Source organism: Phascolarctos cinereus, unplaced genomic scaffold, assembly GCF_003287225.1.
Source record: "Phascolarctos cinereus isolate Bilbo 61053 unplaced genomic scaffold, phaCin_HiC Scaffold_2;HRSCAF=192, whole genome shotgun sequence".
NCBI classification, from domain to species: Eukaryota; Metazoa; Chordata; class Mammalia; order Diprotodontia; family Phascolarctidae; genus Phascolarctos; species Phascolarctos cinereus.
In genome coordinates this window covers 262,885,817-262,910,249 of record NW_027555625.1, presented here as the reverse complement: position 1 = coordinate 262,910,249, position 24,433 = coordinate 262,885,817, and the positions used below count along the sequence as shown (strand labels likewise).

Here is a 24,433-nt window from a genome sequence, read left to right as displayed (position 1 = left end):
CCTCCACCCCAAGCCCTGCTTACTTTTTTAGTTCCAGCCGGTCATCTGTGGCCTGCTGCCCACGGTCCCCATTGGCTTGAGGGTGGAGTTGGCCATACCTGGTTGGATGATCAAGGACAGTGCATTAGACCCCAGGCTCTGAAGGAGCATGCCATTCCCATATCTAAAACGTCGTTTTAATTTTATTACTTTTTAAAATTAATAAGTATATATTTCTTCTTGCTGCCCCCCACCCCCAACTCAGCAACAACAAAGAGTATTCTTGGAACAAATATGCTTAATGAAGCAAAGTAAATCTATGTCCAAAAATGGGCATCTCATTCTGCATCCTGAGTCCACCCTCTCCAGCCTGGCAGTGGCTAATATGCTTCCTCTCTGGTTCTCTAGAATTATCCTACTTTTTGTAGAGCTCTCAAGAGCCTCCCTTTTCCCCCCCATCTACGACTCCTGGGAGTCTCTACTCAGTATAGGACAAAGGGTAGGCAGTTTCTCCATTGCCGAGGTGAGGCAAAAAGCAACTGGGGAACTGGAGGTAGAAGGCAGGTGGGATCAGGACTGAAGGATGCTGGGATGGTGGTTAATGGAGATGGCTCTAGAATAGGTGGTGGGACATTGGCAGGAGCACCTCTGTTGAGGGGACACTCACCTGTTGAGCAGGAGGTCCAGCACCTGTTTGGTGGTGGCAAAGGCACGGTAGGTACACAGGAAGATGGTGACGTAGGTGGAGTCATTGCCCCTGAAGGCTGATACCAAGTATTCCACCAGTTTCTCCAGCGTCCCCGCCTTGATGGTACGGACTTTGCAGGTCTCATACAAGTTCAGAGCAGACTCATTTTCAAACTTGGGAGTGGAGAGAAGAGAAAGGTCATTCCTCTGCCCTCACCGATGTTCCCAGAGACACAGGGAAGTCTGTCTATCCTACACCCCCAACCACAGAGACACAATTTCCAAAAATAAATAAGCTAAGAAGAGAAAAGTTAATTGAGGGGCATGCATGACTAATTAAGTTGAGACTTGGTGGGGAGAAGAGTCACAAGAAGAGTCAGCCCAAATGGGATTGAAAAGACAACAGACTGTGCTCCTGGCATGGGTTTGAATCCTGGCTTTGCCTCTTATTATCTATGTGCCTTTGAGCAGCCATTCAGTCTCTCTAGGCCTCAGTTTCCTCTTCTGTAAATGAAAGGGTCGTCCTAGATAATCCCTAAGGTGCCTTTTGGTTCTGCTTCCCAATACCTGGGGTTGCTCACTTACCCCCAGCCACCGCTGTCCCTTGTTGGCAGTGTGATGGAGCTGTACTTTACGCAGAGAGATACTGTAGATGATGTCATCTGCCAGCTCTTCTCCAATCTCCTGCGTGGAGCTCTGCAATGATAACACCCCACAGATGACCCTCAGAAAAGGAGCCCCAAGAACACTACTGGGCCCATGTGCCCTGGCATCCTTTCTTTTACTAATCTTCCCCCAAGCAAAGGAAACAAAGGCTGCCCTCAAGAGAAGAGCTTTGTTTCATTTAGTGAGAGAAGTGCCAGCCTGAGAGTCAGAAACGTGGGTTCTAGTCCCGGTTCTGCCACTGACTGGCTGTGTAATCTGAGTTAGACACTGTAAGAGACCTTTGCTTCAGTTTCCTCATCTGTAAAATGGGGTTAATAATCCCTTTCCTGTATTCCTTCCACTGTTGTTTCAGTAACCAAAAGACATAGATCATTGGGAATCATGGATCGAGATTTGGAAGGAATCTTAGAAGTCACGGAGTCCAACCCCCCTCCATTTTAAATTTGAGGAAATGGAGGCATGGAGAAGTTAAATAACTGCAGTAGAATTTGAACCCAGGTCTTCCTGAATCCAAGTCCAGTGCCCCTTTCACTGTGCTACGCTTGTCTCTGAGAGAACATCTACAATATTAAAAGTGCTGTCCCAAAGGCAGTGGTCAATCCTATAAAGTCTTTAAGGGAAAGCTGAGAGAAAATTTAACCTTGGCTTTGGAGGGATATCAGGAGGTTTTCTTGAGGAGAGGAATTATTTTATATTTCTCTGACAGGATAATGCCTGGTACATAGTAGGCATTTATTAAATGCTTGTGGAATGACAGACTTAAGAAAATAGAGTACTTCAAAAGTGAAAAAAAAAGTGCTCTCTAAACTGTACACTGCTGTACAAATATATGGAAATCGCACCATCACCATGACCCATCGCCTTTTCCCAAGGCTAGCATGACCGTGGGGTCATGCAGGAGATTTAGAGACCAGCCTTTGAGGGGCTTCAGAAGGCCAAAGTCCTGAGTCTTTCCGGCAGCCCAAGGCAATCCCAAGCCATTTGTGGCTCTCTCCTAGGAAGTATTCCTTTCCCACCTACTCTTAGCCAGTCCTCCAGGGAGATTAGAACATAAGATGGTGCTAGGGAGGGTATAACTGGGGGAGGTTGGGGAAGCAGCTGTGGGCACAATTATCATCCCAAACTATGTAGACGATTCCCAGATTTATATATCTATCTGTAACCTTTGTCCTGAACTCTAATCTTAGCTCTCCAAACAGATATTTCATCTCAACATGTTCAAAACCGAGCTTCTCCTACACGTTCCCCTCCTCTAAACTTCCCTATTTCTACTAAATAACAGAATAACTTCTCTGTGCTTCAGTTTCTCTTTTTCTATCCCTTCATATTTAAATAGTTGCAAAGTCCCAAAGATTCTGTATTTGCAACTTTGCTTATATTCATCCCAAGGCTGCCATTATCCATCTTGCACACAACCCCACCCACCATCATTTTCTTGCCTAGATTATTAATCACTTTCAATAGAACTTAATATATTTCTGTAGACTGTATCTTCAGAAAGATCAGGGACTTTCATTTTTGTCTTAGTATTCCCAGCACCTAGCACAGCCCCTGCACACAGCAGATGCTTAATAAATGTTCAATACTTATATGCTTAACTGGCTCCTCAATCTCACTGAACAGAACTTATCTCTCTACTGGTACAGACTGCAAGCCTTTTATACCTTCTATAGCTCTTCACAGAGGTTCTATTCAACACAGAGGAGGCTTCTTCTGGTTCTCTTCTTTTTAAACACTACACATTTATATCCTTCATGTAGCTGCCAAAGTAATCAAAAGCCCACATCTGACCATGTCACTTCCTGTATAAAAACCATCAGTGGCTCCCTATTGCCTCCAGGATAAAGCACATACTGCTCAGCCTGCCTTTTAAGCTCTCAATAATCTGACTCAAACTTTTGTCTCTCTGTCTCTGTCTCCCGTCTCCTCTCTCTCTCTCCACACACACGCACACACACAGACACACATACACACAATTAAATGAACTTAAACAAACATGACTATTTTAATATCCAAAGACCAGAAAAAAGGATTGTGTATGAAACTGAACTTCTATTACCTTCAGTTTTTTAAACTGTTATGTTAAATTCAACATAGTAGTAACAAAACTGCCCTGCTTATCTGTGTCCCCTTCTGAACTTCTATCTGTGTATGTTTCATGTATGCTTAAAAAAAATGCTTCACTTCTTTCTTTCTTTCTTTCATTCTTCTTTCTTTCTTTTTGTCATTACTGTGACTATCCACGAACCTCCTCCAAAATAGAAGCCCTACCTCCTAACACATATAGGCAAACAAAACAAAATCAACACACTATATCTGAAAATGTATGTTTTATCCCATATCAATATTGTACCACCCCTCTCCCAAGGTTCCTAACTTTCCAGTCTTATTATGTTCCAGCTAAATGGATGAATGAATGGAAAAGTACTTGCTAAGTGCTTATTAGATGCTAAGTACTATAAGCCCTGGGAATACAAATATAAAAGCAAAGACAGTCATTGACCTCAGGAGCTGAGCTTCTATTTCTAATGAGGAAGACAATACACACAGAGGAGCGACAGACAGTGAGAGATATTTTGGTCCAGAAAGTTACAGGGATGGTGAGTAGGGTCATAAGGGTGATAGAGACTTTCCCAAAAGGATGGAAGAGTCGATTTGATCATAGTTCCAGAACTGAAGAGGGGGTGAAGTGCCTAATTTACACATATGAATGTGTGTGTGTGTGTACGTGGGAGTTGGGGAGAGAGGGAGAAAAGGGAGAGGTGTTGGACGGGATAGGTTCACTGGGGCAAGGTTGCTGGGAATGTAGCCAGAGACTAGTGAGGAATAGCTTGGGGCCTTGCCTCCCTGAAAGAGTGGGCCCAAAGAGGAAGTCACTGATGGAGGGGGTTGGGGAGAGAAAGAGACAGGATGGAAATTTCAGAGATGAAGATGAAAGTGTTATAGCCTCCAAGGCCTGGTCTCTTGTGTAGGTGGCAAACCAGACCATCAGCTGTTCTCTGATTTGGATGTGACCCATCTCTCAGCTCCATTTCACTGACACAAGCAATTCACTATCTCTAGACACTGACCATCCTTAATCCCTTGAGTCAGGGAGGTTACAGTGAATATAGCTCTGGAGTTCAAACCCTTTCTCACATGTTTAGTAAATGTATGACCCCGGGCAAGTCCCTTAACCTGCCTGTGCCTCAGTTTCCTCATCTGTAAAATTAGGGGGCTGGACTCAATGACTTCTAAGATCCCTCTACTTCTATGATCTTATGGTTCCATTTCTCAGATTTCTTCTCTTCCTTCAAAGTTCAGCTCAGGTAGTACCTGAGCTTTCCCTAATGTCTTTAGTCCAGAGGTTCTTAACCTTTTTGTCTTGGACCCCTTCTCAGGATAACATTTTTAAATGCACAAAATAAATAAGATTACAAAGGAAAATAGTTGTATTGAAATCTAGTTTCACAATTAAAAAACAAAACAGGTTTATGGACCCCAGGTAAAGAACTCCTGCTCTAGTTGTTAGGGTCCTTTTTCCTTAAAATACTCAGTGCTTTACTTACCTATGTGGACGCTGCATCTGCCCAGGAAGATATAAGCTTCTTGAGGGCAGGGATTATTTTAAATTTTGTCTTTGTATCCCTAGTATCTAACACGATACTTTGTATCTAGGTGGTGGTTAATGTTTCTTGAACTGAACTTCTGAGGAAGCAGGAAGGACTGGGGGTGGGGGCAGCTCCCTTGTCACCCTTCTCACTCAGGTAATCAATACCTACTAGCAGGGCACAGCAGCCTTTCAATCAGGAAGCCCAAACCCATTCAGGGCCACAGTAGGGAACTATGGCATTTATGCATCATGACCTCATATTGAGTAAACCAGCAGACCAACCCCAAAGTGAGAGCCCTCCATCAGCTCCACAGCTGTGCCATGTCCAGGCTCATCATTGTTCCCCTGTCCCCACGTGGAGTCAGGCTGCCTTACCTGGGTTCGTGAAGAGGCAGCTGATGGCTCAGTGGATAGAGCACTGGGCCTGTGGTCAGGAAGATTTGAGTTCAAATTCAGCCTCAGACACTCCCTAGCTGTATGACCCTGGGCAAGTCACTTAACCTCTGACTGCCTAACAAAATGGATCCACTAGAGTAGGAAATGGCAAACCACTTCAGTATCTTTGCCAAGAAAATCCCAAACAGGATCATGAGGGGTCGGTCATGACTGAAAAACGACTAAACACACACACACACACACACACACACACACACACACACACACACAGCCTGAATAGCTGGCCCCATAGGAGATACTGGGAGATGGGGACAGTAAAGTACTATCTTTACCATCTGGGAGCTTATAATCTACCCTACACACAGGAAAGAGACAATACAAGGTAGCTTGTGATTATTCCTAGAGAACATTTATAGGTGGTCCTAAGACTGACAAAGCACTTTATATATTTAATCATTCCATTCAAGAAACACAGATCAAGCCAGGAGATGAAGCTGTCCTCCAGGAGTTTGCATCTAGGGAGGAGAGTACTTCCTACATACAGATAAGTAAATATAAGGGAGTTTGGAGGGAGGGGAATGAAAGCAGGAAAGGCTTCCCAAAAGGTGGAGGCACCTGCCCTGAGCCTTGAAGGAAGCTAAAGATACTAATAACTGGGGTGAGGAAAGTATATTCCAGGCTTGGAAGACAGGAAATTGAATAAATAGTTTGAGGGGACATCTGACAGGTCAGTTTGGCTGGAATCTATAGTATGCAGAAAGGAGAATAGTACAAAGTGTCTGAAAAATGTTGCTCAGATCCAGAAATAAGTAGAGGGGTAGGTTGGCAGTGCAGTAGATAAAGTGCTGGGGCTGGATTCACGAAGACCTGAGTTGAAATGTGGCCTCACATTTATTAACTGGGTGATCTTGGGCAGGTCATTTAACTTCTGTTCACTTCAGTTTCTTCAACTGTAAAATGAGGATAAGAATAGCATCTACCTCTGACGTTGTCCTGAGGATCAAATGAGATTATACTTGGGAAGCACACTGCCTAGCACAGAGTAGGCCCTTAATAGATGCTTCTGCCCTTCCCCTTTGAATTACTGCAGGCTGTGAAATTTGTATTAGCAACAGGGAGCCACGGCAGATTTCTGAGCAAGACTTACTTGGTCAGATCTATGCCTGTGGAAGACCATGTTGACAGCTGTGTGAGGATGGACAGAAGAAGAAAGAGACAGAAACCAAGGAGACCAAGGAAAGGGCGATTACAATAGTCCATTTGAGAAAAGATTAGAGCCTGAAATGAGCAGAGGGGGACAAATGTAAGAGGTGTTGTGGTGGTAGAAATGAGAAGATCTACAATTAACTGCTAATTATGCTATGTAAGTGTTAGCTTTTTAAACAATTGTTAATTAATTTTATATAAAGCATGAGGAAGAAGAGTCCAGGATAAATATCTGGGGGTTTGGAGGGATGGTGGCACCCCAAAGAGAAACAGGTTTGGGGGAGAAGACTTTCAGTTCTGTGCTACACATGCTCAGTTTAAGATACCAATAATAGGACATCCAGGCAGAAACGTGCAGCAGACAACTGGAGATGTGGAACCAGAGCTCAGTAGAGACATATATAGATTTGGGAATCATTGATTTTGGGATGATCGTTGATGGAAAGGGTAACATCACCAAGGGAAGGACTGTATGAAAAGAAGAGAGACCTGAACAGAGCCTTAGGGGACACCTAGGAGATAGTGGATGATCCAGCAAAAATTTCAAAGTAGTAGTCCAAGAGGTAGGAGGAAGGCCTGGAGAAAACAGTGCACAGATACCAAGGAAAGAGACATTATCTAGGAAAACAGGTGGTATCAGTGTCCAAAGCTGCAGAGAGTTCAAAGAGGCTGAGGTCAGAGAAAAGACCTTTGGATTTATGGAATAAGAGATTGTTGGTAACCTCGGAGAGAGCAGCTTCAGTACAATGTAAAGGGTGGAGGGGAAGTTGAGGCAACTAGTTTAGATAACTTTTTTCGAGGAGCTTGGCTGTGAAACTGAGGACTATAAGATGATAGCTTGAGAGGCTAATAGAGTGAAAGAGGAAGGTTTTTTAAAATTTTGTTTTTTAAAGAATGGGAGAGATTTGGGCATATTTGTAGCTAGCAGGAGAGAATAATCATAATAGCTAGTATTTACATAGGTTTGCAAAGTGCTTTGCACATATTACCTTATTTAAAAATCCAATATATAAAATAGAGATTGTAGATGAGATGGCAAGAAGGGATGTTGGAGGTGGGGGTCAATCTTCCAGAAAAAACAATAGGAGGGAGGTCCTTCCTTTGCAGAAGGAGTGTGGAGATTGATTTAAAGGACTTGAGAAAAGAAGGGGTTTGGAAGAACTCCTGCAGGAAAAGTGATAAAGAGTCAAGCAAGAAAATATAAAAAGACTGCCATGCAACAGTGAGAGCCCAGTTAAGATACAAAGCACAAATTTGAAACAAACTTATCTGGCAGGGCGGTATGACTTACTCCAGCAGGATTTAGCAGCATACAAATAGGAATAGAGAAAGCACTTTGGCAAAAAGTGAGTACCCAAAGGACAAGGGCGTGGGGAGTGAGGAAGAGACACAGAGGCAGAAGACAGCAGATAACTGAACTGGCTCAGGGTCAAGAGTGAAGTCAGAGGAGGGGCAATTGACTGAGCATGCTCAGTTTCAGATGCCGAGGGCAAGGGAAAGGGACTGAACATGGGGGATGTTTGGGAGGAATGAAGCACCAAGAGAGATGGAAGAACAGGAGATCATGGTCAGAGAGTTCAAGATCATGAAGATGGGAGAGGGCGGAGCCAAGATGGCAGCGTGAAAGCCATGACTTGCTTGAGCTCTCCCCCAAACCCTTCCAAATACCCATTAAAAAATGGCTCTAAAAAATTCTAAAGCAGCAGAGCCCACAAAAAGAGTAAAACAAATTTCCAGCCCAAGACAGCCTGGATGGTTGATTGGAAAGGCATATTGCGCAGGGTGGGCAGCGGAGCGTGGTTCGGCGTGGGCGCGCAGGCCACAGTGAACCTAGAGCAGGCCTCAGACGACTGAATCACGGGCAGCTGTGGCGGCTTCCAGACTCCTCAATCCATGAATGCCAAAGACAACTTAGAAGGTCAGCGGGAAAAGTCTGTTTTTGTGGTGAGAGAAGAGCTATATCAGAGCCAGTTCCAGAGCACAGAGCGTGGGTGCCAACTGAGGGGGATTCGAGTGGCTGATCACAGGGGGACTGCAGGGATCTCTTTGCTGGTGCTGAGGCAGGAATCTCTTGCTTTGCCCGTGCTTGGATCTGGGTCACAGCTCTGGACTGGGGTCCTGGGGTGAGGAGGAGCGCTGGCTCGGTGGAGCTTGTAGTGGCAGTGGAGAGAAAAACCTCCTCACAGCCAAGAGAGAAAAGAGTGCTTGTGGCCAGTCACTCAAAGACCAGATCTCAGGCCAGAAAAAGAGTAAACACCTTGACCCTTATCATACCACCTTGGAAGAACTGAAAATTTACAGATCCCTAGAAGTATCTCTGAAAACAGCTATACGAACCCCCGCAGCTTGAGACAGTATTCTCCACATTGGAAGCAGACTTTTACCTTAACAAAGAGTTTAAAACTCAAGTAGTTGGCTGGTATCATGAGCAAACCTCGCAAAAAGAGTCAGACTACATTATCTTACTTTGGTGACAAAGAAGATCAAAACATACAACCAAAAAGAAGACAACAAAGTCAAAGCTCCCACATCCAAAGCCTCCAAGAAAAATATCAATCCGTCACAGGCCTTGGAAGAGCTCAAAAGGGATTTTGAGAAGCAAGTAAGAGAAGTAGAGGAAAAACTGGGAAGAGAAATGAAAGTGATGCAAGAAAATCATGAAAAACAAGTCAACAGCTTGCTAAAGGAGACCCCCCAAAAAAAAAACCTGAAGAAAATAACACCTTAAAAAATAGCCTAACCCAAATGGCAAAAGAGGTCCAAAAAGCCAATGAGGAGAAGAATGCCCTAAAAAGAAAAATTGGCAAAATGGAAAAGGAAGTCCAAAAGCTTACTGAAGAAAATACTTCCTTAAAAATTAGAATAGAGCAATTGGAAGATACTGACTTTATGAGAAATCACGACACAGGAGAACAAATCCAAAAGAATGAAAAATTAGAAAACAATGTGAAATATCTCATTGGAAAAACAACTGACCTGGAAAATAGATCCAGGAAGAGAATTTAAAAATTATTGGACTATCTGAAAGCCATGATCAAAAAAAGAGCCTAGACATCATCTTTCAAGAAATTATCAAGGAAAACTGCCCTGATATTTTAGAACCAGAGGGCAAAATAGAAATTGAAAGAATCCACCATCTCCCCTGAAAGAGATCCCCAAAGGAAAACTCCTAGGAATATTGTAGCCAAATTCCAGAGTTCCCAGGTCAAGGAGAAAATATGCAAGCAGCCAGAAAGAAACAATTCAAGTATGGTAGAAACACAATCAGGATAACACAAGATTTAGCGGCTTCTACATTAAGGGACTGGAGGGCATGGAATATAATATTCTGGAGGGCAAAGGAGATAGGATTACAACCAAAATCACCTACCCAGCAAAACTGAGTATAATCCTTCAGGGGAAAAAATGGTCATTCAGTGAAATAGAGGACTTTCAAGCATTCTTGATGAAAAGACCAGAGCTGAATAGAAAATTTGACTTTCAAATACAAGACTCAAGTGGAACATGAAGAGGTAAACAGGAAAGAGAAATCACAAGAGACTTATTAAGGCTGAACTGTTTACATTCCTGCATGGAAAGATGATATTTATAACTCATGAGACCTTTGTCAGTATTAGGGTAGTGGGAGGGGAAAAATTATATGGATAGATAGACAGACAGATAGATAGAGAAGATAGATAGATAGAAGATAGATAAATAGATAGACAGATAGATAGATAGAGGGCACAGGGTGACTTGAAGATGAAGGGGTGATATCTGGAGAATAAAATTAAGGGGTGAGAGAGGATTATACTAGGAGAAGAAGAAAGGGAGAGGTAGAATGGGGTACATTATCTTGCACAAAACAGACAAGAAAAGGTTCTAACAGTGGAGGGGAAACAGGGGAAGGTGAGAGGAAACAAGGGAATCTTATTCTCATAGGACTTGGCTTAAGGAGGGAATAACATACACACTCAATTGGGTATGGAAATCTGTCTTACCCTACAGGAAAATAGGGAGGAAGGGGACAAGAGAGCAGGGGGATGATACAGAGAAGGGCAGATTGGGAAAGGGGTAATCAGAAGGAAGTACTTCTGAGGAGGGACAGGGTCAAAAGAAAGAACAGAATAGAATAAATGGGGAGGGGCAGGATAGGATTAAGGGAAATAGAGTTAGTTTTTCATAACATGTCTACTATGGAAGTGTTTTGCATAACTTCACATGTATGGCTTGTATTGACTTGCTTGCCTTTTCAATGAGGGTGAGTGGAATGGGAGGAAGGGAGAAAATTTGGAACCCAAAGTTTTAAAAATACATGTTTAAAAAAATAAATAAATAAATGTTTCCACATGCAATTGGGAAATAAAAAATACGGGAAATGAGGTACAGAAATCTATCCTGCCCTACAGGAAAATAGAAGGGGAAGGGGATAAGAGAAGAGGGGGGAGAGACAGAAGGGAGGGCAGACTAGGGGAAGGGGTATTCAGAATGCATGCCATGTTGGGGTGGGGGGAGGGGCAAGATGGGGTGAAAATACGGAATTCAAAATCTTGTGGATGTAAATGTTGAAAACTAAAAATAAAGTATGACCCATCCCTGTGGATGACTGAGGTAGGGTGAAGATATACTAACATTTGCAAATAACTTTACATATGTTAACTTATTTGATCCTCCAACAACCCTGAGAAGTGGGTGCTATTATTATCCCCATTTACAAATGAGGAAACTGAGATAAACAGAGGATAAGTGACTTGCCCAGGGTCACACAACAGCTAGTGTCTGAGACAGGATTCAGATTCAGGTCTTTTTGCTTCTAAATCTGGCAGATCTATTTAATGTGCCACTGGCTGCCTAGGTCATGGGCGCTGAGGAGACTGATAAACTAGGAGTCCAGGGAAGGGTAAAGAGGGAAAAACCCAACAACCATACCAACCATGAGTTGGGTACTAAACTCCTTAGGAAAGGAATAAGATTCACCTACAAAAGGATGGGGGCTGCTGAAATGACAGCGGTACAGAGAGGGTCTGGAAATGACAGTGAGGTAAAACAAATACTAGGATTTCTAGGATCCAGGGACACTGGCCTCCTTGCTGGACATTCCATCTCCAACTCTGGCGTTTTCAATGATGGGCTATCCTCCCAGGCCTAGAATTCTCTCCCTCCTCATTTCCACCTCCTGTCATCCTTCAAGTCCCAGCTAAAATCTCACCTCACAAGAGGCCTTTTCTCATCACCCTTAATACTAACGCCTTCCCTCTGTTGATTTATGCCCACTTTATCCTATATATAGCTTGTTTGTACACAGTTGTTTGCGTGTCACTTCCCCCATTAGACTGTGAGCTCCTTGATGGCAAGGACTAGACAGTGCTTGGCACACAGCAGGTGATTAATAAATGCCTGAATTAAGAGGCATAATATCAGAGCTAGACGAGATTAGAGATTATCTATATTCTCTGCTGGGCACTTTTTACTTTGTTCTTTTTTCCCCCTTTCCCTGCCCCAAGAAGGTTACAATTAAGCAAGGATACACACACACACACACACACACACACACACACACACACACACACATACACACACACCTGTGCATATTTATACACATATACATACATACATACAAACATGCAGATATACACATATACACACAAAGAGATATACATATGCATATACACAGATACACACACATACATACACTGGGATATCTAAAATCATACTCATATAGACATTTACATTCATATGCATCTATCTAAGACCATACTATATTTATTTGTCCTTTGTTTCTCTGAGGGTGGATAACTTCTTCCTTCATAAGTCCAAGTCTTTCCATATTTTTCTAAGTCCACCCACTTGTCATTTCCTACACCACAGCAATATTCGATTAGAGATTGCCTACCCTACAATCGGAACTGATGTGCCTATGGTTGGTTAAACAGTGGTAGAGCTGGGCCTTAAACCCAGGTCTCCAGTCTCTTAGGCCAGAACTCTTTCTTCTATATTCAAACTACTAAAGCTGGCCCCAGATTCAAGCCTAGAAGACTGACTTCCTGTTATAGTTGGGCCCTAGAGAAGGACAGCTGTTCTGTCTGTCTTAAGGATTCTCCCATCATAGGCCTCTGCTCAGAGTCCGCACCTCAAAGTCAGCAGCACATGTTTCAAGAGATGCCCAGCATGACTACACTGGAGACTTCCTTCCTTAATCACTGCTCATTCATACCCACATGCCTGCTTGGGTAACAGCAGAAATTCCCTATTTAGAGACATGGTGGTGAGGAGGGGAAGTTTGCGATGGGGTAAGCGCAGAAACACATCTTTGTTATTTCCACTCTCTCCCCCTTGCATGGTGCATATATACTAGGTGCTTAATAAATGTTTGTTGATGGATGACATTCCAGGATGCAAGTCTGTAGCTTTAAGGTAGGGAGGGGATAAGAGGAGAGAACCCTAGATGAATTTGGGTTGGAGCTTGGGCCAAAAAAACAGCTCTCCTTGGAGTAAGGAGGAATTGGTCATGGAGTCAACAGATAATAACAGAAAGAGAAAAAAAATTCTTATCTTGGGAAACAAAAGGCTTAATATCCTGGGAATAGAGAGGTCAGGAAGGCTGGGGGTGGGGGGTGGGGAGTTGGCTATAAAGGGACTTTTTCTGCCTGCCTTGGAAACTCAAGCCCAGGCCTATTTAGACTTAAAGCCAGACCTTTGTAGAATATTTTTGCTCTCCAAAGTGGGGGAGATGTCCCGGGTAGATCATGATGCTCTGAGATGCTCAGTCCTCCTATCAACTTTTTACTACTGGTAGAGAGGGAAGGGGATGGGAAGGCATAGTAACCATGAGAGAGAGATGAGAAGGGAGGATGGTTTGTGTGTGAGAGAGGAGAGACGGGGCAGACGGACTGATAACTAGATGAGGGGTTGCCATTCTGTACCAAACACTCCCAGCTAGGCCCACTTAACTAGGGACCTGGATGACCAGGGCTTGGGTAGGGTTATGTAGAAAGCCAGGGACTCAGCTTTCTGCCATGCTGTGGCCTCTAGGGAAGAGAACGATGTGGAAGTCAAAGGTCCTCCAGACTTATGAACCTGTCTTACTCTTGCTGATCCCTAGCTGTCCGCCCTCCTTGACAGATCTCTCAGGGTAGCCCCTCAGAAGCCACCTCCCTCAGGAAAGGCATTTCCTCTGGGATCTGGGCCCACCTCTGGCCACATTCTGACCACATTTCCCTTGACATCTCCCTTCTCTCTCCCCCCACTTCCCTGGCTGTTAGCGAAAGGAAACCCGCAAAAATTACATTTAGCCCCTTTTCACCCCACACCTTCCTCTAGCCATAGGAACTGAAAAGCAACCTGAGGTCTTTCAAATTCACAGGCAAACCACAAAGCAGAAGTCCCCCAAATACCCTTTGGTAACATCCGAGTTGTCCGGGAGGGGAAATCCCCTCGACCCCAAAGAACAAAAACAAATCTATTAAATTAGCTCAGGGAAGTGAGAAGAGGAGAGGAGAACAGAAACTAAAACAAAACCTTTGGAGTCAAAGCTGCTCAAAGATATAAGGGGCCCCCTAACAACATGGGGCTGTCAGGATCAATCAACAGGCATTTATTTGTTCAGCATCTACTATGTGCTAAGCATTACGCCAATGTTTTCTGGCTCAATTCTTCCATCCTCCTGCCATCCGCCATTTCTAATCTCCATTCACTCCTATGCTTGATGAAATCTTGTCCCATCCTTCAAGGTCCAATTCAGGCTTCACCTCCTCCCAGAAGTCTTCCCTCAATCCCAGCTGGAGGCACCCTCCAACTTCTCATGGCCCTTGGAGTGGACCCTTCCTTTACACTGATCACATTTTACCCTTGTGTGAGGAGTTATCTGTGTACACGGCCTAAGTCATCTCCCAGAGTAGAAAAAAAGTAAGAGACATCCCTAGTAAAGTGCCTTGTATACATTAAGTGCTTACTTTTTGTTGAAGTGAACCAACCAGGTACCTCCCTGACCATTTTTAGGGAGCAATACATACCTCTGGAAGGGGGCATTCAAATTTTAAATACCTCCCATGCCTAATGGGACTATACCACCATCACAGACTTCACTGCCCTGCTCATGGGTCAAGGCTGGGGACAGGAGGGAGCAGAAGTTCTTAGGAGCTGAATAGTGCCTTCTCCCTGGGGTCTACTATAAGAATTGAAAGCACACAGATGTGCCATCAAGTCTCATGACTTCACAGATTGTCTCTGTAACCAGAGAAGGAGCATGAGGGAGGGGGAATTAAAGCTAAATCTCTTCAGTTTCTATAGGGGAGACCAAGTAGCTGGCCTCATTTTTCTCTGCCCTTTTAGGTTTCCTATGGAAGCCCTAGTCACTGTGCCAGCTCTGAGGGATAGGATGACACTGAGCAGAAGCAGGCAGGCAAGAAAAGGTGGCTACTCGGACCCAGTGCCAGCTCAGTGTCTCCAGGAATGCCATCTACCATGCCCAGATTCTGCCTAGCCCATGAAGAGTGGATGCCTGCTTGATGATTAGCTGGCATGCATGCAGACCTCTCTGGCATGTTTCAGGGCACTGCCACTCAGGAAAGTCTAAGGCACAGAAATGAGAGATATGGTTCCCAGGAGACCAGTTCACTCCAGTCTTTCTGCCAGAGATCAGAGAGGTCACAAGCCAAGGGCTAATGGGATATTTGCGTAGGGCAGCCTGTGCTTTTAGAAGCAGGGTAGGGAACAGTGGCCCTAGACCTAGAAATGGCCCATGGCTGGGCATATGGGTGCTATACCAGTGGGCTCTGGGGAAGATGGACTACTGGTCGTACACAGGGAACTTTTCCTCCTCAAAACTTCTCTTGCCCTGGTCATCAGCATCCCAACACGCAGCATGTAACTGTTCTCTGTTGCACCTATGTTGATCTTGACTCAACAGGGCTGGAATTTACTGGGACTATGTCTCAGATGCCCATCTCCCTCCTTGGTGCCAAGGACAGGTCTCTGTGTGTGTATACATACGCATGTGTGTATATATGTGTACATACATATACATACACAAACATTTAAGTGTTGTTCAGTAAACACTTAGAAATGATAGACTTTTACAGATCCTATTGTCTGGCACCTGCTCATTTTACAGATAAAAAAACCAAGGCCCAGAAAGGGAAAAGGGTTGGCTTGTGGACCACTGGCAGAGCTGGGATTTAAGACCAGGTTTTCTAACTCCCAATACAGTGCTCTTTCCATTACATCATCTCCGTGATTCTTATTGATTGACTGATCGGGAAATAATTTCCCACAGCTAGATGGGGACAAACAAACACAGAGAGGACGGAGGCTGGACTCTCCCCATGCCACTCCAGAGTCACCCATGCAGGTCCCCTTGCTTGAGCTCTAAATAGAGCACTTGCCAATAATCCATCTGCCTCAGCTCATAAGGCAGCAGCTGGCCGGCCCCAGCTCCCTGAAGCAGAGTCACGTGACCCCGGAGCTGCCTGTCCATCCGTCAGTCTCCCCCTCACCCTGGCCTCCCTCTCAGGCTCAGCCCCCAGATTAGCCTCAGTCCCTCAGGGAGGCTTAGCTTCCCTCTGCCTGTGACCCACCTAGCAGGGCTGACCCCAGGAGTCAAAACTATTTCCCTCCCCCCATCTCTCTCCCAGGGCCCAGGGAGGGAAAGAAGAAAAGAGGCCCGACCCTTTCTCACCCTCGGAAACCAGGAACTTGCTCCAGGAGGGGACAAACAGGGCCCTGGTGCTGCCTGGCATGGAGAGGGCAGTGCTCCTGAGTAACCCCGAGTCAATGTATCACTGTTCTCTACTGCCACCCACACATGGCAAGGGCCTGGGGTCTGGGGAGCCAATCAGAGCCCAGCTTGGCCCTCTGGGGAACAGAGTTCTGGCAGGACTAGGGGGAGTATGTGCATGGGAGGGGAAGTAGTGTGTGTGGGGGGGTGACCTAGTAAACAGCTGATGCAGAGAAAATGAATTGCCATTGAAAGCAGGACCTAGGCAGCCAATTCTGGGCCAATTGTTGGAAACAGTAGGGGAGGACAGGGGAGAAAAAATTAAGTGGCTCTCTTTGTTCTCATTGTACTGTCCCTCCCACCCTCAGAGCTACCCACTTCAGCTGCCAGGTGGTCGCTGCTCATCTCAGGCAAGGTCTCAGCTTCCCTGGGGACCCGAAATTCTTTATTGCAGGTCTCCCAGTGAGATGCTGGATCTCTCTGGCTCCTGGTCTTCCCAACTGTAAACTGGGGCAAAAGGACGCTTACCCCGTAGGGAGTGAGTAGGGTCCAGGGTGAATGGTAAGTCAAAAGATCAGGTGGCGGTATCATCCCCTGTTTCCCTGTCCTTCAACTCCCACAGCCAGGATGTCCTTGACAGGTCAGTTTGAAACAGGGCCAGGGTGGTATCCTGTTATTGTCACCAGATCTTCCTTCTCACAGTGAAACCAGGGGCAAATATGACACAGTCCCCAAGTGACGAAGAAAAGCAAGAGCTCAGACTGGAAACCAGTACTTTGGAGCTAGAAAGAAACTTGGCGATCATCTGACTACCCTTCCTCTCCTCATTTTTAATGATGAGGAAAGTGGAGTCCATTGGTGGCCAGTGACTTGTTTAAAGCCACAAAGTAAATCACTGGCAAAATCAGAATGCAAACCTAGGTCTCCAGAGCTGGAAAGAATGCTCTCCCCATTACAGAACATTGCACTAGCTCTTAATCCACTCTGACTCCTTTGGAGGAGACCACAAAACTCAAAACAAGAGCTCCCTGCTTAACTGAAGCAAAAGGCAATTCCCTCTGAGGGCCAGATAAAATCTCATCTCTGGAAAAAGATACAATCACACAACCTGACTATCAACATGGTTTTGGATGGTTTTGGTTAAAAAACAAACAAAAATAGTTTTCTCACACACACAGGGTGACAGATGACCTTACATATAGGAGGACAAGTATTAAGTGAAGGGGAGTCTAAGGCCACAGGGAGGCAGCTGCAGAGAGAAGTGGACCCCCAAGCAGAGTTTATTCAAATTCAGAAGTCCTTCACACTCTTCCCACTTCTTGACAGCAAGTTTCACTTTTCATATTGGCTTCTCTGGGGGTGGTAGCTATGCCACGCGTAACCAGCACCCCCTTCCCCTCCAAGATCCCTGACACTCAGCCCTACTATAGGCTTTCTTCTGAGAGAACACATGTAGCCCTAAATCCCCACATACCCTGCGAGAGATTCCACACATGTGCTATATCACTCAGCTGGTGACCTTATATATCCTCTTGCTTGTCCCTCAAATCACCCCACATCCTAGGTCCTGTTGAGCCAACCTGCTGAGCCTGGGTCACTGCAGGGTTCCCAGCCCCAGCCTCATGTCTCCCTTGGAGAGACCCAGCAACTGCCTACAAGGAGAGGACTTGCTTGGGGGAGAACAGACCTTCTTAGCCTGGACCCAGAGTGTGAGGCTGGGCTGGCTGGCTGGCTTTGGGACAAGGTATCCCACTTTGAATTCAGAAGCCTCCCAATGCCCTAAGGGGGTTCCTCTGTAGCACTAGTTCTAAAACAGTGTTCCTTGGACACCTGAAGGTCCCCAAAATTCTTCCACCCCCTTTGTAACAAAGTACTAAAATGTTATTTGCCTATTAAAATAGGCTTTCCTTTTCCAGCCACATATCTGCATAGGCTAGGTATTCTTCACTGTAACCAAAACAATATATCACAACCAACTGAATGCAGAAACAGACATGAGAATCCAGCTATTGCCTGTTAAGCCAGACATTGAAGACATTTGAAAAAAAAAAGTAAAACAATACCACTCTTTCACCATTTTTTTAAAAAATAAAGTCATTTTTCATTAAAAATACGTAATGGGATTATTTTTTTAAATGATCAGTTTTCATTTGTAAAGTGGTAAACATTAATAGAAATAACTGACATAATAAATAAAGGCTCTTTGGCATCCTCAATAAGTTTTCAGAGTATACAAGAAGCTCAAGACCAAAAAGTTTTGGCCCTTAAGAATCATTAAAACCCAAGCACTGGAAGGACTCTCAGAGGTCAGAAAGCAGTGTAATGAGAAATGTCCCCCAGTTTTGACTCAGCTTCACTCAGCAGCCAGGGAAAGTCAGGGGGTGGAAGGGGAAGAGGGCCACCTTGGTTAGATATCTGAGAGCTAAGGCAGAGAGAACTGAAAAAACAAAACAAAACAAAACAAAAAACCCTCCTCCACATAGGGGCTGTTCTGCTTCTTTGCTGGGATATAGTGGGGAACATGTGTATACACAAGCCACAAACATTTCTGACCCCAAACCACCAAAATACCTCAACCAGAGACAGAAGCCCTGAGGCTGGGGAGGTGAGGATGTGAGTAGTTTTAAGGTTGTCATGACAACCCACCTTCCTTCCAGTGTTATCTACTGACTCTAAAAGAGAACCTATCATCGGGCTGAAAGCTGGTTACTACTGATCTCAAAGTGCCCAATAAGTCCATCCCCAGAACACAGCTAGCTGCCCCCATGGGTCCTGGTACAAGTTTCTGTGGGTAAGAAGCAGGACAAAACTCTAGTTTAAATCAAGAACACTAGTTAACAGTGACTGCCCAGCGACTGGGGAAAGGATAAGCAAGCGGTGGTACATGAATGTAATTTATTATCACTGTGCTGTAAGAAACGAGGAGCACAATGAATACAGAGAAGTATGGAGAGATTTATGTGAACTGATGCAAAGCCAAGGAAACAGACACTATGGCTACCAGCGACTTAGATGGAAAGAACCACCGGCACAAAGCAATCAAAAATAATGTGAACAAGCTCGGCCCTAAAGAAGAGATATGGGGGGGGAAAAAAAAAGGAAGAGATATGAGAAGATGTCTCCTCCCACTCCTTTGCAGAGATTGGGGTGGGGGTGGGGAGGGAAGATGTCCTTGAGGGTGCAACACTGCATATAATGCCAGATTTTTAAAAATGTATTGATAAATTTCACTAAATTGTTGCTCTCTTTTTCTTCTTTTTAGAAAATTACATATTTTTTTCTTTAAAAGTTTTAAAATAAGGGATGGCTCTCTGGGAGGCAGAAGAGAGAGAGACAAGGGGAAATTTACGTATTTATTTTTAAAAGGGGGAAAAGAGAACATTTGTTTAAGAAGGTGATAAGGAACATATTTAGGGCAGATCTAGTCTTTCCAAGGTATCTGTTTCCAAAGCAAACGGGCCACGGAAGAGAGAAGCACATTTGGGTTCTGAAATGGTTGTCTTTCCCTGGGATCTCAGATGGGAAGCCTGGACTAGCTCTGAGCCAAGTTCAGTTCTGTTTGCATTAGTTTTTGCCTTCCAACTACTAACTCAATTCACATGCCACCTCCTCTGAGAAGCTTTTTCACATTTACTCCTTCCTCCAGCCCAGCTCCCCCCCTCAATCACAGTCTTCTTTGTATCCTTCATATCAGTATACACAGCATATTCCTCTTCCTCGCCACTCTAATAAACTATAAAAAACTCCTTGAGGGCAGATACTGTAATTTCTCATCTTTGTATGCCTGGCACCTGGCAGTGGGCATTGCCCAAAGTAGGTGCTTAATAAATGTTTGCAGAATTTAAGTGAACACTGGGTGTGACTTTAGGCAATTCATCTCCCTTCTCTGGAATTCAATTTCCCCCTCTATAAAATGGACCTTGGGCTGCTAGGTGGTGTAGCGGATAGAACTGCTGGGCCTGAAGTCAGAATGGCATCCTTGTGAGTTCAAAGCTGGCTTTAGATACTTACTAGAAGTGTGACCTTGGGAAAATCACTTAACAATGTTTGCTTTAGTTCTTCATCTGTAAAATGAGCTGGAGAAGGAAATGGCAACCCACTCCAGTATCTTTGCTAAGAAAACCCCAAATGGGGTCCTGGAAGAGTTGGTCATGACTGAAATGACTGAACAGTAATAGCAGCAGCAGCAACAATGAACTTTAAATGACCTAGGACCCACAATTTACTACCTGTGTGACCCCTAGGACAAGTTACTCGCCAGACTTCCGTTTCCTTATCTGCAAAACAAGGAGGCTGGACTAGATGATCTCCCAGTTTTCCATCCCTTCACTGCTCACTCAGGCTCATGCCCTGACCTCCAAAATATCACCTAAATCACTTGTACCTCAGATGTCAGGGGTGGGGTGGGGACTGGCAAAGAGACACCGTTCAGAGCATCCCAGTCTCCCATCCTCCCCTCATCCTTCATTGGCCAGGGGCAACTCTCCTCCTACTAGGAGACAAGCAGTTCTAGGCCTAGAGTCAAGACTGGAGTTCAAATCTGACCTCTGCTACTTATGAGCCATGTGACCCCAAGCAAGTCATTTAACCTCTGTCCAGCTCAGCTGTACAAGGGGTATATCATACTAGCACTTATTTCCAGGATTGTTCTAAGGATCAAATGAGATAATATTTTTAAGCACTTAGCACAGTGATTGGTATATAGCAGGCACTCAATAAATGCTGGTCTTCTCCCTGAAGCCCCTCCTCCATCCTTATCTCAGTCTTTGGCTACGGCTAATCAGAGATATCTGAGCCCACTGGTGAGGCTGAAGCATAGGAGGGGGAGGAAGGCATCAACCACCCTTTGTTCCAGTGCTGGGGTGAAGGGATTTATTTTGCTAGACCAGGAGTTCTTAATCTTTGTGTGTGTGTGTGTGTGTGTGTGTGTGTGTGTGTGTGTGTGTGTGTGTGTGTGTGCGTGCGCCGAAGATTCCTTTGTAAGTCTGATGACACCTAAAGACCCCTCTCCAGAATCAGATTTTTAAATGCAAAAAATAAAATACATAGGATTACAAAGGAATCCAATTATATTGAAATAAAGTTATCAAAATATTTAAAAAGATTTTTACAGGTTAAGAAACTCTTCTCTAGATAGACTCAGATCTCATTTTTGTGTTTTGCAGCATGTATCGGGCCAAGCGGGGAATCATGGGGATGCCTTCTCTATTTGTGTCCCCAGTACTTGGTACAGTGCTTAAAGGCATATAGTCCTCTACCCCCCATTAATAAATTTAATTTACAAGAAAGATCCTTTAGGCCAATTACTACCTCCCCCTGCTCTCATACACACACATCCCTAACTTAAAACACAAAGTCTGTATGGGAGAGGGGGCAAACCGTTCCTATGCTTTATTTTGGGATATGGGGGACAATGGGGACTGGGACTGGCAGGGAAAGTTCTGGTTTTGTTTGCTAAGCTGAAAGGGGTCAGCTGGGATGCTGCCTTTATTTACCTTCCTGCAAACTATTCTGTAATCACTCATTTAACGGTAAATGCTTACTATGTGGAAAGGCATTACATTAGGCAGGAGGTAGTGACAGAGTTTAAACAGGACAGTCCCTTCCTCCTCCTCCTCCTGCTCTTAGATCTTTAGTATCATAAAGGCACAAACACAGACAACTGTAATGCATGCAAAGTGTATTAGACAGGTGTAAAACAAAGTTCCTGGCAGGTCCAGGGAGAAAGGTCATAACTGACTGGAGAGATCAGAGAAGGCTGCACTGGAAGAGCTGGAGGATCCAAACGCAGCGTCTAAGAATCTTGGATCTGGAGTCAGAGGACCTGGATTCAAATCCTGCAGCTGTTACTTATTACCCGTATGACACCCGGCAAGGCACTGCCCCATTCTGGGACTCAGATTCCTTATCTGTTAAAAGAGGGGTTGGATTAGACAATCTCCAATGTCCTTTCTAATGCTAAATCTACAAGCCTATGGTTTGCCAAGAGGTTATAAGGTGCTGGATGATCACCTCCCCCCACCCTGGGGAGGCAGAGGAATAAAGCTGCCCACCCAGTGCTACACTCATGGAATGAATGAAATCACAGGAGAAAAATATGTCCTGGACTCCGACTCCCCACTCTGTCTGGCTTCTGACCACCTCTCCCCCCAGCCCCTCCTACAATGCCAGCCACATTCCAACACATAGCAAAGGCCTTCTGGAATCTTACCTCCCAGGAAAGCCAGGCTGCCAATGAAAGGCCCCTGTGAATGGGACTCAGCTGATATGGTGTCCAAATCCTGTTCCCTAGCAACAGGCTCACCCCTTCCCTGTAGTGTGATGCCATACTCAGGAGTAAAAGGGAGGGGGAAGGAAGATGTAGGACATAGGCCTTTGCTATCTTTTGTACTATCTTTTGTGCCCCCAAGCTGCTGCCTGGGGCAGCAGGAATGCACAGAGATCTCTGGCCTCATGCCCTGAGGGCAAGAAGCCAGCCTGTAAAGTTCTAGGAATGGGAAACTGAGACCCTAATACACTGGTACATTAGATCACAGTACCCTAATGGTGCCCAGTAGTGTATAAGGGATCAGAGGAGAAGTCAGACTAAAAGACGGAACACGGATGGGGCATAGTCACACCTATTATAGATCCCCTAATCCATTCCACAAGTCATAAACCTTTTATATCTACCTAAGGTCCTGCTGTCACAGGCTGGGCCAGAGCAGACTGAGTCAGAACAAAACATAAGAAGTGAAAGCTGTGTGAATCCCAGTGAGTCATATCCCATGTACATGCCTCATTTCCCTCATCTATAAAATGGGGATGGACTCTGACTTGTCCACCTCGACAGGTGGATAGGTCTATTTGAGAACAAAATACCACCTTACTGAAGCCACCCAACATTCACATAGAATACTATGCTCATATGTTTCTAAATACTCTTTCCAACTACTGTCTCATTCTTGATCTTTAGAACATTCTCCATGAAGCAAGCAGGATAGAGATCAGCTATTTTTTGGACAAATTTTGACTCTTTTTGGACAAACAAGTAAACCAAGACCTCAGGAAGCTGTGGGTGTCCTTCGATTAGTAAAGAAAGGGAAAGGCTCTCCAGAATCTCAGAAAGAGCCACAACTCCCCACTCTATCTCCGAGGCAGTGGGCAATATCAGCACCCTTCTACCTAGGAGGCCAGAGGGGATCTGGCTGATTTTTCCAAACCCATCTTGGAAGGAGTTTAGAAACTTCCTGCACTGCTAATTCACAGTCCTTCCAAGATGCTCCCACCACACCCTCTGAGGACAGCAGACGGCTACAGCGGAAAGGGCTCTGGATAGGATCACAGACATCTAGTGCAACTCTATCATTTTACAAAAGGGGAAACAGACCTAGAGAAGGGAAAACATAGCCCAAGATCACACAGTGAGTCCAGATCAGAGCCTGTCTCCTGGCTCTAGGGCTAATAATTCTCTTCCTGATACATCAGGTTAACCGGGTCTTAAAGAACAGTTAGAACTTAGAAAAATGGGAAGGACATTCTAGGCAAAGTGGAAATAGGTACTTCATTGGAGGATCTGGGTTCAAATCCTAGCTGCGGTTTTATTGTTGTTGTCCAGTTGTGTTCAACTCTTCATGACCTTCTGGACCACACTGTCCATGGAGTTTTCTTAGCAAAGATACTGGAGTGGTTGGCCATTTCCTTCTCCAGCTTGTTTGACAGATAAGTAAACTGAGGCAAACAGGGTGAAGTGACTTGCCTGGGTCATTCCTAACTTCAGGCCTGGCGCTCTATCCGTTGAGCCACCTAGCTGCCCTCCTGGCTTAGCTACTTACTACGACTGTGATACTGGGCAAGTCTCCTCAGTGTCAACAAGGGGGTGGGATTAGAGGAAGTTTCCTCCCAGCTCTTAAATCTAGGATCCTTTCAATCAACTTGCCTGAGACCAAGGAACTAAGGAGTGACAAGGAAGGCTAAAGAAGGCTTCTTGACGCCCAGTCCAGCGTGTTTTCTGCCCTGTCATGGTGGAAAGTCCAAATGACACAAAGCACCTCACAACGCTCTGAAACGTGGAAAAAGCTAGAGTCCAGAGGCTGATATGCTGATATGCAGAGGGGCAGGGAAGGGGTGGGGAGTAAGAATGTGCATACCTTCGTGGTTGTCTTTATGTCAAGGTAGAAAGACTCAAATTCAGCAAATCTGGGCCCTCATAAAGCCTGTTCAGGCATCAGGTG

General features: G+C 44.9%; 1 protein-coding gene across 4 annotated transcripts in view; it reads right to left on the bottom strand.

Moving 5' to 3' along the window:
* Window positions 1-24,433, bottom strand: part of RALGDS (ral guanine nucleotide dissociation stimulator) — a 92,252-nt gene that overhangs the window by 14,539 nt on the left and 53,280 nt on the right. For all 4 annotated transcript variants that reach the window (XM_020982002.2, XM_020982001.2, XM_020981999.2 and 1 more), the window contains exons 2-4: window positions 1,252-1,362; window positions 647-840; window positions 24-98 (exon numbers count right to left, since the gene is read on the bottom strand). In XM_020982002.2, the coding sequence (XP_020837661.1) occupies window positions 24-98; window positions 647-840; window positions 1,252-1,362 (380 nt within the window). The remainder of the gene's footprint in view (window positions 1-23; window positions 99-646; window positions 841-1,251; window positions 1,363-24,433) is intronic.